The 17,956-nt window shown below is 45.6% G+C and overlaps 1 protein-coding gene across 9 annotated transcripts; it reads left to right on the top strand.

Annotated features, from left to right (window-relative positions):
* The first annotated feature begins 7,199 nt into the window (after positions 1-7,199).
* Positions 7,200-12,483, top strand: LOC140677614 (uncharacterized). 9 transcript variants are annotated; one of them, XR_012049397.1, is made up of 13 exons: positions 7,202-7,427; positions 7,659-8,995; positions 9,092-9,212; positions 9,300-9,440; positions 9,526-9,847; positions 9,945-10,147; positions 10,246-10,405; positions 10,529-10,635; positions 11,450-11,536; positions 11,922-11,993; positions 12,127-12,192; positions 12,282-12,347; positions 12,437-12,483. XR_012049397.1 is itself a non-coding variant. In XM_072912637.1 (11 exons), exons 2-5 carry the CDS (start codon positions 8,909-8,911, stop codon positions 9,837-9,839), a joined length of 663 nt encoding a protein of 220 aa, XP_072768738.1. In that variant the 5' UTR covers positions 7,394-7,850; the 3' UTR covers positions 9,840-9,847; positions 9,945-10,147; positions 10,246-10,405; positions 10,529-10,635; positions 11,450-12,192; positions 12,282-12,347; positions 12,437-12,483. The 9 variants fall into 9 exon arrangements, 2 of the variants coding, with proteins under 2 accessions (XP_072768737.1, XP_072768738.1); XR_012049394.1 differs by having other exon boundaries at positions 11,922-12,192; XR_012049393.1 differs by having other exon boundaries at positions 11,450-11,993.
* Positions 12,484-17,956: the final 5,473 nt, after the last annotated feature.

The following is a 17,956-nucleotide window of genomic DNA, read 5'->3' as shown; positions in this document are numbered from 1 at the left end:
GCATGTCTACAATCTAAGTTTTATTGTATTTTGCAATACTATGTTTTTTTTCTATATACCGGTAATTAGGCGGTATAGAGTTAGGGTAAAGTAATCTCTTTTACAAAAAAGAGAAAGGATGTTACAATACGATTGTTACGTTAATACTCCAGCACAATACATGTTGCGGGGGGGAGACACTGTACAAGAAGTAAGCGGGCTAGTGTGAGTGAGCCAGCTTGGATTGTATCTGCAACTGAAGTTGATCATAAAGTTGAAGTGAGCAACGATACTGCTCTAACCGTCCACTCTTTATGGTTGGTAACATAACAAACTCGAGTGAAACAAATAAAGCAAAACTGAGTGGCCTTTTATTGTGGGCAGCCTAAGGCACACCTGTGCAATTATCATGCTGTTTAATCAGCATCTTGATATGCCACACCTGTGAGGTGGGATGGATTATCTTGGCAAAGAAGAATTGCTCATTAACACAGATTTAGACAGATTTGTGAACAATAATTGAGAGGAATAAATATTGTGTATATAGTAAAAGTTTTAGATCTTTGAGTTCAACACATTAAAAATGGGATCAGAATGATCAGAATCAGGTGTCCTAATCACAGGTGTATAAAAATCAAGCACTTAGGCATGGAGACTGTTTCTACAAACATTTGTGAAAGAATGGGCCGCGCTCAGGAGCTCAGTGATTTCCAGTGTGGAACTGTCATAGGATGCCATCTGTGCAACAAATCCAGTCGTGAAATTTCCTCGCTCCTAAATATTCCAAAGTCTACTGTCCGCTTTATTATAAGAAAATGGAAGAGTTTGGGAACAACAGCAACTCAGCCACCAAGTGGTAGGCCACGTAAACTGACAGAGAGGGGTCAGCGGATGCTGAAGTGCATAGTGCAAAGACTTTCTGCACAGTCAGTTGCTACAGAGCTCCAAACTTCATGTGACCTTCCAATTAGCCCACGTACAGTACGCAGAGAGCTTCATGGAATGGGTTTCCATGGCCGAGCAGCTGCAACAGTGCACAAAGCAAGGTCCATACAGACATTAATGACAGAGTCTGGTGTGGATGAACTTGACTGGCCTGCACAGAGTCCTGACCTGAACCCGAGAGAACACCTTTGGGATGAATTAGAATGGAGCCTTCGCGACCAACATCAGTGTGTGACCTCACCAATGCGCTTTTGGAAGAATGGTCGAAAATTCCTGTAAACACACTCTGCAACCTTGTGGACAGCCTTCCCAGAAGAGTTGAAGCCGTAATAGCTGCAAACGGTGGACCGACATCATATTGAACCCTATGGGTTAGGAATGGGGTGGCACTTCAAGTTCATATGTGAGTCAAGGCAGGTGGCCAAATACTTTTGGCAATATAGTGTATATTGTACTGTATATATACAGTACATATATACATATACATACACATACAAGAATATATATATATATATATATATATATACACACACACACACATAACCAGTCATGGTCAAATGTTTACATACACTTGTGAAGGACATAATGTCATGGCTGTCTTAAGTTTCCAATAATTTCTACAACTCTTATTGTTTTGTGAAAATATTCATGAAGTTTGGTTCTTTTGTGAATTTATTATGGGTCTACTGAAAATGTGAGCAAATCTGCTGGGTCAAAAGTATACATACAGCAATGTTAATATTTGGTTACATGTCCCTTGGCAAGTTTCACTGCAATAAGGCACTTTTGGTAGCCACCCACAAGCTTCTGGCAAGCTTCTGGTTGAATTTTTGACCACTCTTCTTGACAAATTTGGTGCAGTTCAGCTAAATGTGTTGGGTTTCTGACATGGACTTGTTTCTTCAGCATTGTCCACATGTTTTCAATGGGGTTTAAGTCAGGTCTTTGGGAAGGCCATTCTGAAACCTTAATTCTAGCCTGATTTAGCCATTTCTTTACCACTTTTGACATGTGTTTGGGGTCATTGTCCTGTTGGAACACCCAACTGTGCCCAAGACCCAACCTAACTCAACCGGGCTGATGATTTTAGGTTGTCCTGGAGAATTTGGAGGTAATCCTCCTTTTTCATTGTCCCATTTACTATTTGTAAAGCACCAGTTCAATTGGCGGCAAAACAGGCCCAGAGCATAATACTACCACCACCATGCTTGACGGTAGGGATGGCGTTCCTGGGATTAAAGGCCTCACCTTTTCTCCTCCAAACATATTGCTGGGTATTGTGGCCAAACAGCTCAATTTATGTTTCATCTGACCACAGAACTTTCCTCCAGAGGGTCTTATCTTTGTCCATGTGATCCATACTTGCCAACCCTCCCGGATTTTCCGGGAAACTCCCGAAATTCAGCGCCTCTCCCGAAAACCTCCTGGGACAAATTTTCTCCCGAAAATCTCCTGAAATTCAGGCGGAGCTGGAGGCCACGCCCCCTCCAGCTCCATGCGGACCTGAGTGACGTGTCGACAGCCTGTTTTCACGTTCGCTCTCCCACAATATAAACAGCGTGCCTGCCCAATCACGTTATAACTGTAGAATGATCGAGGGCGAATTCTTGGTTTCTTATGTGGGTTTATTGTTAGGCAGTTTCATTAACGTCCTCCCAGCGCGGTAACAACACACAACAACAGCAGTCACGTTTTCGTCTACCGTGAAGCAGTTTGTCTGCCATAAACAGCAATGTTGTGACACTCTTAAACAGGACAATAATGCCATCTACTGTACATGCATATGTGACAAATAACATCTAGGGCTTTTAGAGAGTGCAGTGCACAACTACGCACAACAAGGAGACGAAGCAGAATGGGAGAGAGGGTGTTCAGCATGGTTAGAAAAATAGTGACAGAGAATAGAACAAGAATGGACAATTCAACCCTTAACTCAACAATGAGTAGATACGTGTTATGTGTGTGTATATGTGTAAATAAATTAACACTGAAATTCAAGTATTTCCCTTATTTATTCATATATATATATATATATATATATATATATATATATATATATATATATATATATATATATATATATATATAGCTAGAATTCACTGAAAGTCAAGTATTTTATATATATATATATAAAATACTTGACTTATACTTGAAGTATTTTATTTGTATATATATATATATATATGAAATACTTGACTTGGTGAATTCTAGCTGTAAATATACTCCTCCCCTCTTAACCACGCCCTCACCCCACCTCCCGGAATCGGAGGTCTCAAGGTTGGGAAGTATGACCGGCAGAGGTGTGGACTCGAGTCACATGACTTGGACTCGAGTCAGACTCGAGTCATGAATTTGATGACTTTAGACTCGACTTGACAAAATGTAAAAAGACTTGCAACTCGACTTAGACTTTAACATCAATGACTTGTGACTTCACTTGGACTTGAGCCTTTTGAATTGACATGACTTGACATGACTTGCTACTTTCCCCAAAACCCAAAGATGAAAAAGTTATTCGGGAGCGCTCCGTATTTTTCATTGTGTACTTGTCTATCAGCGTTGCGTGTGTCAGCTGGTGTGGTCTTAGTACAACAGCCAATCAAATTAGATCTACTTTGTTTTCATCACACAGCATTCATCCAATCAAATTGCAGGACAACCAACGAAGAAGACATGTCCAAACCACACGCCAGTGAACAAAAAAATGATACCTAAAATAATTTTGTTTGGGTATAAAAATTACGAGGTGGTCAACACAAAACGGTTTGCAGTATGCAACACATGCGGTTCGAAAATTACTGATGGAGAGGCAACAACTTCCAACTTCGTCCGGCATTTGAAGTTGCACAAAGAACGGTAAGTTTTGAATGTAAGATAACGTTTATTGGCTAAGTAACGTGACTTTTATTTGCTGTGTAGTTAAATCAGTGAGGCTGTAAACTCACTGCTAACGTTATAACGTTATTGCAAACACGGGAATCTGTTGCAGTTCACTACCTTATTCATACTTTTTGTTCAGTGATTTTTTTTTAAGCAGGGTTACGTTAGTCAATATATCACACGTAACGTTAGACGGCGGTCAGCAGCACCGCGTATTTTAGCCACCTAAAAAAAGACAAAAATAGTAAAATAAAGGTCAGTTAAAATGTATACTATATTATGAATATGTGTACCGTTTTAGCTAGATTTCTGACATACTGTTGGTTGTTTACCTCAGTGGTCCTCAACCACCGGGGCGCGGCCCGGTACTGGTCCGTGGATCGATTGGTATCGGGCCGCACAAGAAATAAATTTTTTTCTTTTCTTTTTTTAATTAAATCAACATAAAAAACACAAGATACACTTACAAGTAGTGCACCAACCCAAAACAACTCTCTCCCCCCTTTTGTTCTGGGCATTGAACATGAAGACTCTTCCTTCACTGTTCCGAGTGGCCATGAGAGTCTTGGCAGTGCCTGCCTCCAGTGCTCCAGTGGAGCGAGTTTTCAGCCATGGTGGCATCATACTACGCCCCCATCGTGCACAAATGACTGACAGACTCTTGGCTAATTTGGTCTTTTGCAAATGCAATGCAGCATAGGGCCCTGACATATAAAAAGTACAACTTTTTTGTTATGTTCACGTATATGTCATGTTTTTTCAATGTTAACACTTTTGTACAAATAAGTACATTTGCACTTTATTTTTCAATGTGTTTGTTCTGTAAAGGAATGAGTTAATGTTTCAAATGACTGGTTAATAGTGCTATTATAAAGTGCAATGTCAGCACAATTTTCTTTCCTGCAATTTAAAATGCACTTGTTTTAATAAATAAATACAGCGTTTGAAAAGCATACACAATCTGTGTTAATATATTAGTCTGTGGTTAAAAGGACTTGAAAGGACTCGAAACTCAAAATGCAGGACTTAGGACTTGACTTGAGACTTTCCAGTCTTGACTTTGGACTTGACTCGGGGCTTGCCTGTCTTGACTCGGGACTTGACTCGGACTTGAGGGCAAAGACTTGAGACTTACTTGTGACTTGCAAAACAATGACTTGGTCCCACCTCTGATGACCGGTCCGCAGTTACAAAAAGGTTGTGGAACACTGCACTATACAACCATGGCACTACTACAACACGCCTGAAACAGTTATAAATACTTGTTATTACTTGCCCATCCATTTAATCCATTTTATGGCACACTCCCTGGTGTGCCTCTGATTGGCTCGCCAGTAAATCGCTCTGGCTGCTGTGCCCTCTGCTGGTTGTTCAGGGGAGTGTGTAGGTCACATAAATGGTAAATGGGTTATACTTGTACTTATACTTGTACCTTCAAAGTACTCAAAGTGCTTTGACACTATTTCCACATTCACCCATTCACACACACATTCACACACTGATGGTGGGAGCTGCCATGCAAGGCCCTAACCACAACCCATCAGGAGCAAAGGTGAAGTGTCTTGCTCAAGGACACAACGGACGTGACTAGGTTGGTAGAAGGTGGGGATCGAACCAGGAACCCTCACGGCCACTCTACCAACTGCGACACGCCGTCCCCATATGCACACATTTATTTGTGCATCTGGTTTGTGGGAGGAATGTCTCGACACAAAAGCAAAAAAGCGATCCACATATGCAAATTCAATACAAATACAAATACAAAATCAAGCATATTTATATTCAAATCTCAAACATATATTTACAAATACACCTTTATTTATACAAATTCTTGATTTGTTTGTCACATTTTTATAGTTGTAAATTGTATTTGTACATCCATCAATTTTCTACCACTTGTCCCTTTCTATTCCAAATCTCAAAAATATATTTACAAATATGCATTTATTAATACAAATTATTTATTTATTTGTATATCACATTTGAATTTGTACATTTATTAATATATGCATATGTATTAATATCATATTGAGATATATAAGTTGATGTGAGACAATTCTACTTCCATACAAGACAGCCATGAGATTATGTCCTTCACAAGTGTATGTAAACTTTTGACCACGACTGTACATACATACATACATATTAGAGATGCGCGGATAGGCAATTATTTCATCCGCAACCGCATCACAAAAGTCGTCAACCATCCGCATCCACCCGAATTAACATTTAATCAACACCGCACCCGCCCGTTGTTATATATCTAATATAGACGATGCAAGGCATTAGTGAGGTTATTGTTACGGCTCAGGCTCCTGCCAACGCCGCTCATCCGTCTGTGCGGACCTCGGGACACGCCCACGGGTGCGCACATCCAGGGACGCGCCGCGCGCGTCTCCGCCCTGCTGCAGCCACCAGCTGCAATCACTCGCTGGCAATCTGCACACCTGCGACTGATCAGAGCGAGATCAATAAAGGACCAGTGGACCCAAGGATCGTCGCGGGAACTTAGTTTTTCTCATGGTGTACCGTAAGCCCAGGTAACACCTAACGTTAGCGTAACGTTACTGTATGGTTCTCGTTTGGTTATGCAAGATGAGAACATTCTAAGAACATTCTCAGAACATATCAAAACCTATGACACACAAAATATTTGCCTGCAATGGAAACAGCAACCGTTAGGCTTTTCAAAGTGTTTTTTTCCCGCAAATTTACTTTATATACATTATGTAGTAACGTTTCCCTAACGTTCCGCGAACGTGTTGTGTTTTTCGAGTAATCTGACGCGCATGCGCGTAGAATCTTCCCTAAGACAAAGAAGGACTACCAAGCTCGACGACGTACGCTCGACAACGCTGCAAATTCCAGAATCCCGATAAATCAGGCAATTGCATTGATCACATGTAAGTAGATAGAAAGAGTGAAATACGAAGCACGTTTTTTTGTAACAATTTCTACCCTATGTAACAGAGTTAAAATACACCTTTGTTATTTATTATATTTTGTTTGTGTATTTTATCTCCAAATAGTTATCTTGTCTGCTCGTCTATGAGAGGGCGGTTTGATATCTTTTTGTCCCTCCTGAGCTCCTGTAGTTCTCCTGGGTTGTGTAGCCCCTCCCTTCTCCCCTCACAGAAAAGTTCCACATGTTGAAGGTGAGTCTTGCTCGGACGGTCCCACCGACCTTTTCCTTGTTTTTCGGTAGAAATTAGGTCTTTAATTAATGAATGTGTGTACCAAGAATGTGAATATGTTTACCTGTGTTGTCCTTTAGTTTTAAGTTCAGATTACAGGTAACATTACATCGCTAACATTGGCGCCAAACGGCCGCTCTTTGTTGTATGAGACTTGTTCAGTGTGTGCGTGCGTGCGTGTGTGAGACTTGTTCAGTGCGTGCGTGTGTGCCTACATGTGTCGGTAATGAGACTTGTTCAGTGCGTGCGTGTGTGTGCCTACTAGTGTAGGTAATGAGACTTGTTCAGTGTGTGTGTGCGTGCGTGCGTGTTTGTGTGTGCGTACGTATGTGTGTGTGCTTACGTGCGTAGGTAACAGTGTTATTCTGTGTGTTTAGGCGTAAGCCAAAGAAAGACGGGATACCGACATTGTCTGATTGTCGCCCGCAGGTTTGTGGTTTTATTTTATTTCCTAAGGTGTTAACTATAGCAAATGTTGCATGTTTTGTTCTGCCACGGAATGGCGCTTAGAATATACATTTCAATATTTTACAGACTGTTTGTATCTGTCTTTTTCATTGTAAATGGTTAAAGATGTATATGTGACAGAAAAGTTCCACATGTTGAGGGCGTAAGCCAAAGAAAGACGGGATACCGACATTGTCTGATTGTCGCCCGCAGGTTGGAAGAAAAATAAATGAAGCTGAGAACAGTGGAAAAGTCTCATTGTGCCGACCCAGAACAGTCACACTGGTGCCGTGAACCTTCGGATCTTCAGATCGGCTTGATGCTCGTCGCCGCGGATGCTGCGCTGCTGACCTGATCTACGGTTGATGATTATTGTGTGGTCGGATCTCAAAACAGTGTGTTTGGGTACAGTGATCTATATATATTTTTTTCTTTCTCTTTTTTTTTCTCTCCCTCTTTTATTTTCAGTGGGTCGGTAACTTTCGGTAGTACATTATTTTTGTGCTAAAACACGTCTTATTTTTTTTCCGAGTCCGTTTGTTCCGGTATAATTACACAACGCAAGTACATATCATTATTGGCATCACGATGGATAAGTTTGTTACCCCTGTGTTATCAAGAGGTAGGGGGATTTTGTGTTCTGATTTCACTAATAGTAGGGAGGTGGGGCATTCCAGCATTGTAGCTGATGGGTGTACAAATAAGGGGTTGGGTCGAGGTTTGCTGTTCACTCCTGTTGACGAGTCCATGAGGGAGACACCTCACACTTCCACACCCAACAGTGATGTAGATGCCATCCACCACCTCACTGACATGGTAGGGCAGTTAGGTGCCCAAATTGGTGAATCCATTGTTGAAAAGCTAATGTCAGCTGGTGTTGTGAATATGCAGAGTGACTGTCAGAGTAGTCCTGCTGTGCAGAACACACACAATGGAGTTAGCAAGCATGATCTCCAGCATTTGACAGTTCAAGTTAAGTCAGATAAAGACCTCCAGACATTTAGAGGTGACAACACTGACAGGTATTCAGTGCAAGACTGGATTGTTATGACTAAGACTTACCTCAAGAGACACAATGTTATTATAGATGATCAGGCGGAGGAAATCTTGAACCATTTGATGGGCAAAGCCAGGGATGTAGTGCAGATTGCATTGCGTAGTGATCCTGGACTGAATGTTAGACAGAGACCTGAACTAATATACAATATCCTACTCCAGTATTTCAGTGATGCTCCGTCATGTCTCCCTCTTGCTGACTTTTATGCTACTCTGCCCAAGCACAGAGAGAACCCAGTAGACTACTGGATAAGACTGAACAAAGCAGCAGACCTGGCTCTTGAGTGTCTTCACAGACAAGGAAAATAATATATAAATATATTATAAATATATTATAATATATAATATATTATAAATAACTCTTTGATGCAGTATTGAAATGGTAATATTATCTGATTGTTTTCCAGATGGCTCCTTCGTATGTGGTCGTTGAGTTCCTTGGTGAACGTTCAGTCGCTGTTGTCCCAACCATATGGACAAAAGATGATGGAAAGGTTATTACTTTTTCTGAAAAGTACTGTGCATAGGCATAATATTGTAGCTTATTATTAATTATGTCATTCATCATGACTGAATTATTTTATCTTCAGAATACCTTCTGCTATTGGCCAAAGCCAAATCCTACCCACTCCAGAATCCGGAGAGCTGAGATTCCTGACAAAGAAGTCTGGGATAGGCTACCAATTCGGGTTTTCAGGAAAACATTGACTGGTAAGGGAATATTGTCAAAGTCATATCATGTATATCTTAAACAACATAATTCATATTGAGTCATCAGCATACTTTGAAATTTTGCAGAAGACTTTGACAAGGCCCTTCAATATGAAAAACAAGCTGAAATGTTTTCGAGCCCAGAGGAAGAAGAAATATCAACCAAACGGAGCCACATCACCCCTGAACGTTATAGAAACGATGAGGAAGATGTGTTTGATGCTGACGGTTAGTCACTTTTCAAAGACTGTTTACTTACAATACTCAAACACTACTTAGTGGTGCATACATTTTATTGTCTTTGTTGGTTTAGACGAAGAGGAAATTCGGCCAAAAAAGAAGTGCAGAAAAGAGAAATCACAGATCCTCATCCAGGCACCCCCACTGCCAGTGCTCCCACCATTGAACTTTCCAATCTCCAGCAAGTACCAGACCACTTCAGCCAGTACCAGCCAATACTACACCACTCCAAGGCATCCAGGCCGACCTCACAGCCCAGCGAGAAGCAGCACTTACAGGCTCAGTCCAGACAGGAATCATGCATCTAGCTCAAGCCAGTACCAAACCACTCCAGCCAGTATGAGTCAGTACCAGACCACTCCCAAGAAGCAGCAGGAATGCCCTTGAAAGTGAACGTTAGTTGGCTTTTTAACTGTTGATAGGTGGTGTTAAACAGGCTGTTACAACGGGCAGTAATACGAATTACCTCTTTGACTTTTGTTGTCTTTGCAGTTTTCCAGTTAAACATGAAAGTTCAAAAACTAGTTGAGAACCAGGGAGAAATTATGCGCATGCTGAGAGGGCTGGCAGCACAGTCTGTGGGGCCAGAAGCTGTGGATGTTCAAGATCTCATTGAGAAGCCTTTCGAGACTCTTGAGCAGCTTAAGACCTTCAGTGAACAGCTCGACACTGATCTTCTGCTCAGAAAGCAGCTGGTAATTAGTTTTAATTCCCCATTGCAAAATTATTTTGTTTAGTTATCAAAAAACATGTTCTAATCAAGTACAATATTGTTGTTTATTTATTTGTATAGGTGAAAGCTCTTACTGCTCTTGGTGGGCAGAATTTGGCAGACACAGTGAGGACAATGCTGAGGAAAATTGCCACAAACAAAGTCCTGGAGCAGCTTGGTCTCCGTGGAAAGACAGGCAAAGTGGCATTTGAGGACTTGCCCTTTTACAGAATAATAATAAGTAAGTGTTAATAATAGGTTTGCATCTTTGAACATGTTGTATGTATGCTCACAAGGTCGATCTAGCTGTTATTATTACGGTATTTATTCTAAAGGGAATTCTAAATTGTGCTGGTGATTCCAGAGGCATGCAGGGGTGTTCACAAACAGACGACCACAGCTGAAGTAGATTGTGAGCTTGGAGAGGTCCTGAAACTGGCCACTTTTTGAAAGGGAGGTTCAAAGTTTGAGGTACGGAGAATTATGATAAGATATCCCAATTTTGAATTCCATTTTATTGAAGTTCCACTGCATGTTCCACTGCTTTATCTCGACTCGTCTTGATTATTGTAATGCCCTGTATGTTGGCATTAGCCAGGCCTCCCTCGCCCGCCTGCAGCTCGTGCAGAACTCTGCTGCTCGTCTGCTAACACAGACCCGCAGACGTGAGCACATCACCCCTATTTTAGCGTCCCTTCACTGGCTCCCTGTGCGTTACCGAATCAATTTCAAACTCCTTTTATTTGTTTTTAAAATGTCTAAACAACCTCGCGCCAACCTATCTCTCCGACCTCCTTCAGCCTTACTGCCCCACCCGATCCTTAAGATCAGCCGATCAGCTGCTGTTGACGGTCCCTGACACAAGGCTGAAGCTTAGAGGTGACAGAGCTTTCACCGTTGCTGCTCCCAAGCTCTGGAACGACCTACCCCTGAGTGTTAGACAAGCCTCCTCTCTTCCTGTTTTTAAATCTCTCTTAAAAACATACTTTTATTCCATGGCTTTTAACACTGAGTGATATCCATCCTGCAATGGCGCCCCATAATACACCTGCTGTGATCCTGTTTTTATGTTTTTATGTTTTTATTAATTCTATTTTAATTATTTATTTTTTATCGTGTTCTGTTTGTGTTGTGTTGTGTTTGCTCGGTACTCGTTTTATCTGTTAACCTGTTCATTGTACAGCACTTTGGCTACCCCTGTGGTAAATTTTAAATGTGCTTTATAAATAAAGTTGATTTGATTTGATTTGATGTCTTTTGAATTTGCAATTATAACTACTTGCAGGAGAAGAGGAGGAATTAAGAGGAAGCGACGGCGAAGAAGGGCAAAGGGAGGTGTACAAAGGAAATGGACAGTGAGATGAGTGACCAGGTAAATGATAAAGTAATTATGCCAATGTTTTAAATCAATTCATGAAGATCCCAGTTCTGTGTTGAATTTGCAATTATAAACACTCGATTGTATTGTACATATGTCCCGGCAAGAAATCTGCGTTCAAAGAACTCCGGCTTATTATTGATACCCAGAGCCCAAAAAAAGTCCGCGGGCTATAGAGCGTTTTCTATTGGGGCTCCAGTACTATGGAATGCCCTCCCGGTAACAATTAGAGATGCTACCTCAGTAGAAGCATTTAAGTCCCATCTTAAAACTCATTTGTATACTCTAGCCTTTAAATAGACCCCCCTTTTAGACCAGTTGATCTGCCGTTTCTTTTTTCTCCTCTGCTCCCCTCTTCCTTGCATTCGGTCTCCCCTAGAGGGGGGGGTTACCCACATATGCGGTCCTCTCCAAGGTTTCTCATAGTCATTCACATTGACGTCCCACTGGGGTGAGTTTTCCCTTGCCCTTATGTGGGCTTTGTACCGAGGATGTCATTGTGGCTTGTGCAGCCCTTTGAGACACTTGTGATTTAGGGCTATATAAATAAACATTGCTTGATTGATTGATTGAAACACTTGCAGGAAGCGACGGCGAAGAAGGGCAAAGGGAGGTGTACAAAGGAATAGGACAGTGATATGAGTGACCAGGTAAATGATAAAGTAATTATGCCAATATTTTAAATCAATTCATGAAGATCCCAGTTCTGTGTTGAATTTGCAATTATAAACACTTGCAGGAAGCGACGGCGAAGAAGTGCAAAGGGAGGTGTACAAAGGGAATGGACAGTGAGATGAGTGACCAGGTAAATGATAAAGTAATTATGCCAATGTTTTAATTCAATTCATAAAGATCCCAGTTCTGTGTTGAATTTGCAATTATAAATACTTGCAGGAAGTGAAGAAGAAGAAAACAGGGAAAGGGAAAAGAACCAAGCAAACACTTGGTAACACACTTCAGATATCTACACACAGTCTTACACTACACACACACTCTTGTATTTTAGTCACACACTCTATTTCTATAGTTTAGTTGTAAATGTTTATTATTATTTATATTTATTATATATAATAAATTATTGTATATACTGCCCCCTGGTGTCTGAGCCGTCACCTCTCTCAGTAAACATAACAGTAAGTTCCCGCCAAAATTATTAAAGGACCTGACGGCACAGTTCCTTAGCCCCTCCCCAGTGACTTTAGTTCCGCCCCTGTGAATTTTTTTTTTTTCTTTTCTGCCTCTTGCCCCATTCACCATGTCTTTTTCTTTTTTTCGCTTCAAACCAGAGGATTTGTCTTGTCCTGCCGAGCAGTCTTGGAAAGGCATGTTCAGTAGCGAGATAAGCAAGGAGGAATTTTCTCGTCGCCTGGACACCCTCCTCCCACCCTTAGAGACTCAGTCAGCAGGAAGCGTCTGGAATCCGCCTTTGGAGGGGGGGAATGGTACCGACAGCCGTGCTGGTGAGGTAGCACAGCTGCGGCCAGCAAGACCGCTACCATCGATCTTTCAGTTTGCCTGGCCGCACCCACCAACCACGCTACCAGCACTTGTCCCCGAGCTAGCGTCCGAGCTAGCACTTGTCCCCGAGCTAGCGTCTGAGCTAGCACCTGTCCCTCGGCTAGCGTCCGAGCTAGCACCTGTCCCTCGGCTAGCGTTCGAGCTAGCACCTGTCCCTCGGCTAGCGTCCGAGCTAGCACCTGTCCCTCGGCTAGCGTCCGAGCTAGCACCTGTCCCTCGGCTAGCGTCCGAGCTAGCACTTGTCCCTCGGCTAGCGTCCGAGCTAGCACCTGTCCCTCGGCTAGCGTCCGAGCTAGCACCTGTCCCTCGGCTAGCGTCCGAGCTAGCACCTGTCTCTCGGCTAGCGTCCGAGCTAGCACCTGTCCCTCGGCTAGCGTCCGAGCTAGCACCTGTCCCTCGGCTAGCGTCCGAGCTAGCACCTGTCTCTCGGCTAGCGTCCGAGCTAGCACCTGTCCCTCGGCTAGCGTCCGAGCTAGCACCTGTCCCTCGGCTAGCGTCCGAGCTAGCACCTGTCCCTCGGCTAGCGTCCGAGCTAGCACCTGTCCCTCGGCTAGCGTCCGAGCTAGCACCTGCCCCTCGGCTAGCGTCCGAGCTAGCACCTGCCCCTCGGCTAGCGTCCGAGCTAGCACCTGCCCCTCGGCTAGTGTCCGAGCTAGCACCTGCCCCTCGGCTAGCGTCCGAGCTAGCACCTGCCCCTCGGCTAGCGTCCGAGCTAGCACCAGCCCCTCGGCTAGCGTCCGAGCTAGCACCAGCCCCTCGGCTAGCGTCCGAGCTAGCACCAGCCCCTCGGCTAGCGTCCGAGCTAGCACCAGCCCCTCGGCTAGCGTCCGAGCTAGCACCAGCCCCTCGGCTAGCGTTCGAGCTAGCACCAACCCCTCGGCTAGTCTCCGAGCTAGCACCAGTCCCCAGGCTGGCCCCCACGTCTCCACCAGCTCCCAGGCTGGCCCCCACGTCTCCACCAGCTCCCAGGCTGGCCTCGACCTCAGCACCTCGGCCTGCTCCGCCGACTCCAGCACCTCGGCCTGCTCCGCCGACTCCAGCACCTCGGCCTGTTCCGCCGACTTCAGCACCTCGGCCAGCTCCTCAGCTGCCCTCCTCGTCTCCGGCTTTGACGTCCGCTGCTTCCACGCCTTTGACGGCTGCCGCTTCCACGGCGCCGATGACGTCTGCCGCTTCCACGCCGCCGATGACGTCTGCCGCTTCCACGCCGCCGATGACGTCTGCCGCTTCCACGCCGCCGATGACGTCTGCCGCTTCCACGCCGCCGATGACGTCTGCCGCTTCCACGCCGCCGATGACGTCTTCCTCCTTCGTATGTTTGACGGCGTGGCGCAGTGGAAGAGTGGCCGTGCGCGACCCGAGGGTCCCTGGTTCAATCCCCACCTAGTACCAACCTCGTCATGTCCGTTGTGTCCTGAGCAAGACACTTCACCCTTGCTCCTGATGGGTGCTGGTAGCGCCTTGCATGGCAGCTCCCTCCATCAGTGTGTGAATGTGTGTGTGAATGGGTAAATGTGGAAGTAGTGTCAAAGCGCTTTGAGTACCTTGAAGGTAGAAAAGCGCTATATAAGTACAACCTATTTATATATTTATTTATATTCCTCCACGCCTGCCTCGCCGATGACGTCTTCCTCCACACCGCCGCCGATGTCATATCCTCGTTTCCGGCGAGACGCACCATGGCGCCAATCACGTCCGCCTTCCCGACGGCCAAGATGGTGGCCGTCCCTTGGTCGCCCGCCTCGCCGGCTTCAGCGGCGTTCTTCTCGCCGCCGCCATCAGACTCGTCCTCGGTGGATTCGGGGACACTGGGGCCGGCGACCCACCACCAGTTCTCCCCTCCACCCTCCCTTGTTTCGTGAGTATGTTGGACATCTGGAATCTGTCCATAGGGGGGGGATACTGTTACGGCTCAGGCTCCTGCCAACGCCGCTCATCCGTCTGTGCGGACCTCGGGACACGCCCACGGGTGCGCACATCCAGGGACGCGCCGCGCGCGTCTCCGCCCTGCTGCAGCCACCAGCTGCAATCACTCGCTGGCAATCTGCACACCTGCGACTGATCAGAGCGAGATCAATAAAGGACCAGTGGACCCAAGGATCGTCGCGGGAACTTAGTTTTTCTCATGGTGTACCGTAAGCCTTATGCGCTCTTACTGTGTTGTTTTTCCCTCCGTGATTCTGACGTCTGTTGCTTTTCCGCAGTGCCTTCCCGAGTCTTCCCTCCTCGAGATCTCCCGTTGTTTCCCCGGTGTTTTGGACTGCCTTCTTCGTTTCCCGACTCCTCACTCGCCCCTGGACTCTGACGTCTCTCTCTGCCCCACGGACCCCTCGCTGAACTTGGACCCCTTTTGCCTTGCCCTCTTTGGACTTGTCTGCCTTTTCTCATCAACACTTGGTAACACACTTCAGATATCTACACACAGTCTTACACTACACACACACTCTTGTATTTTAGTCACACACTCTATTTCTATAGTTTAGTTGTAAATGTTTATTATTATATATATTTATTATATATAATAAATTATTGTATATACTGCCCCCTGGTGTCTGAGCCGTCACCTCTCTCAGTAAACATAACAGTTATAAAGCTTTTGCCTGTTAAAGAAAGGAGACTGATCCAATGCAGCAATCATCTGGGAGCCGCGCTGAGCGCACCTCCAAGCGCGTGGAGGTGCGATGTCCCTCGCACCCGCGGCGGCTCCACACGGGCTCGCGCCCGAGGCTTCAGCGCGCACCGCGGCGGCGGCTCCACCCGGGCTCGTGCCCGCGGCTTCAGCGCGCACCGCGGCGGCCATCCTACTCGTCGCGGCCTAGCCCTCGCGGCTCTCGCAGCCGGCGACGGCCGGGTATGGGCCCGACGCTCCAGCGCCATCCATTTTCAGGGCTAGTTGATTCGGCAGGTGGGTTGTTACACACTCCTTAGCGGGTTCCGACTTCCATGGCCACCGTCCTGCTGTCTATATCAACCAACACCTTTTCTGGGGTCTGATGAGCGTCGGCATCGGGCGCCTTAACCCGGCGTTCGGTTCATCCCGCAGCGCCAGTTCTGCTTACCAAAAGTGGCCCACTCGGCTCACCAGGGTGAGCCCCACCCCTTTCGTGAGCGCACTGCGCGCGGAGTGACCCCTGTTACGCGCCCCCGGCAACGGGGGTGGCGGGCAGGTAAGCTGCGCGGGCGGAGCGCGCGGAGTGACCCCTGTTACGAGCCCCCGGCCACAGGGGGTGGCGGGCAGGTAAGCTGCTTACCTGCTGCGCGTGACGCCGGCCGCGGCGAAGGCGGACGAGGCGGGGTATCGGTGCGGTGGGCGTGGTGGAGACCCTGGACGTGCGTCGGGCCCTTCTCGCGGATCACCTCAGCTACGGCTCCCGGTGGGGCCCTCTCGGGGGAAGGGGCCTCGGTCCAGGACCCCGGCGAGGCGTCCCTTCTCCGCTCCGTAAAAGTGTCCATCTCTTTTTTTTTTTTCTTCTTCTGTTGTGGCATATGCTGCAGGTGCCTGCTCGTTTTTCGTATGTGGGTAACAACATTTAACTATGTATATATATATTTCCGAATTGGTTTAACTGCCACCCGCCTGAATCTATTTAAAATCTAATTTTTTTTTATTTCAACCGCCCGACCCGACCCGCGGATAAAATCTAATTTTTTTTTATTTCAACCGCCCGACCCGCGGATAATCCGCGGACTCCGCGGTTGTGTCCGCAAACCGCGCATCTCTAATACATATATGTATATATCCGCGCATCTCTAATACATATATGTATATATATATATATATATACACAGGTAAAAGCCAGTAAATTAGAATATTTTGAAAAACTTGATTTATTTCAATAATTGCATTCAAAAGGTGTAACTTGTACATTATATTTATTCATTGCACACAGACTGATGCATTCAAATGTTTATTTCATTTAATTTTGATGATTTGAAGTGGCAACAAATGAAAATCCAAAATTCCGTGTGTCACAAAATTAGAATATTACTTAAGGCTAATACAAAAAAGGGATTTTTAGAAATGTTGGCCAACTGAAAAGTATGAAAATGAAAAATATGAGCATGTACAATACTCAATACTTGGTTGGAGCTCCTTTTGCCTCAATTACTGCGTTAATGCGGCGTGGCATGGAGTCGATGAGTTTCTGGCACTGCTCAGGTGTTATGAGAGCCCAGGTTGCTCTGATAGTGGCCTTCAACTCTTCTGCGTTTTTGGGTCTGGCATTCTGCATCTTCCTTTTCACAATACCCCACAGATTTTCTATGGGGCTAAGGTCAGGGGAGTTGGCGGGCCAATTTAGAACAGAAATACCATGGTCCGTAAACCAGGCACGGGTAGATTTTGCGCTGTGTGCAGGCGCCAAGTCCTGTTGGAACTTGAAATCTCCATCTCCATAGAGCAGGTCAGCAGCAGGAAGCATGAAGTGCTCTAAAACTTGCTGGTAGACGGCTACGTTGACCCTGGATCTCAGGAAACAGAGTGGACCGACACCAGCAGATGACATGGCACCCCAAACCATCACCCAACCATGCAAATTTTGCATTTCCTTTGGAAATCGAGGTCCCAGAGTCTGGAGGAAGACAGGAGAGGCACAGGATCCACGTTGCCTGAAGTCTAGTGTAAAGTTTCCACCATCAGTGATGGTTTGGGGTGCCATGTCATCTGCTGGTGTCGGTCCACTCTGTTTCCTGAGATCCAGGGTCAACGCAGCCGTCTACCAGCAAGTTTTAGAGCACTTCATGCTTCCTGCTGCTGACCTGCTCTATGGAGATGGAGATTTCAAGTTCCAACAGGACTTGGCGCCTGCACACAGCGCAAAATCTACCCGTGCCTGGTTTACGGACCATGGTATTTCTGTTCTAAATTGGCCCGCCAACTCCCCTGACCTTAGCCCC

The sequence above is a fragment of the Nerophis lumbriciformis genome, linkage group LG38 (genome assembly GCF_033978685.3).
Source record: "Nerophis lumbriciformis linkage group LG38, RoL_Nlum_v2.1, whole genome shotgun sequence".
Classification (NCBI taxonomy): Eukaryota; Metazoa; Chordata; class Actinopteri; order Syngnathiformes; family Syngnathidae; genus Nerophis; species Nerophis lumbriciformis.
Note: the sequence above shows the minus strand (reverse complement) of the source record. Positions and strands in the feature narration are given on the sequence as shown.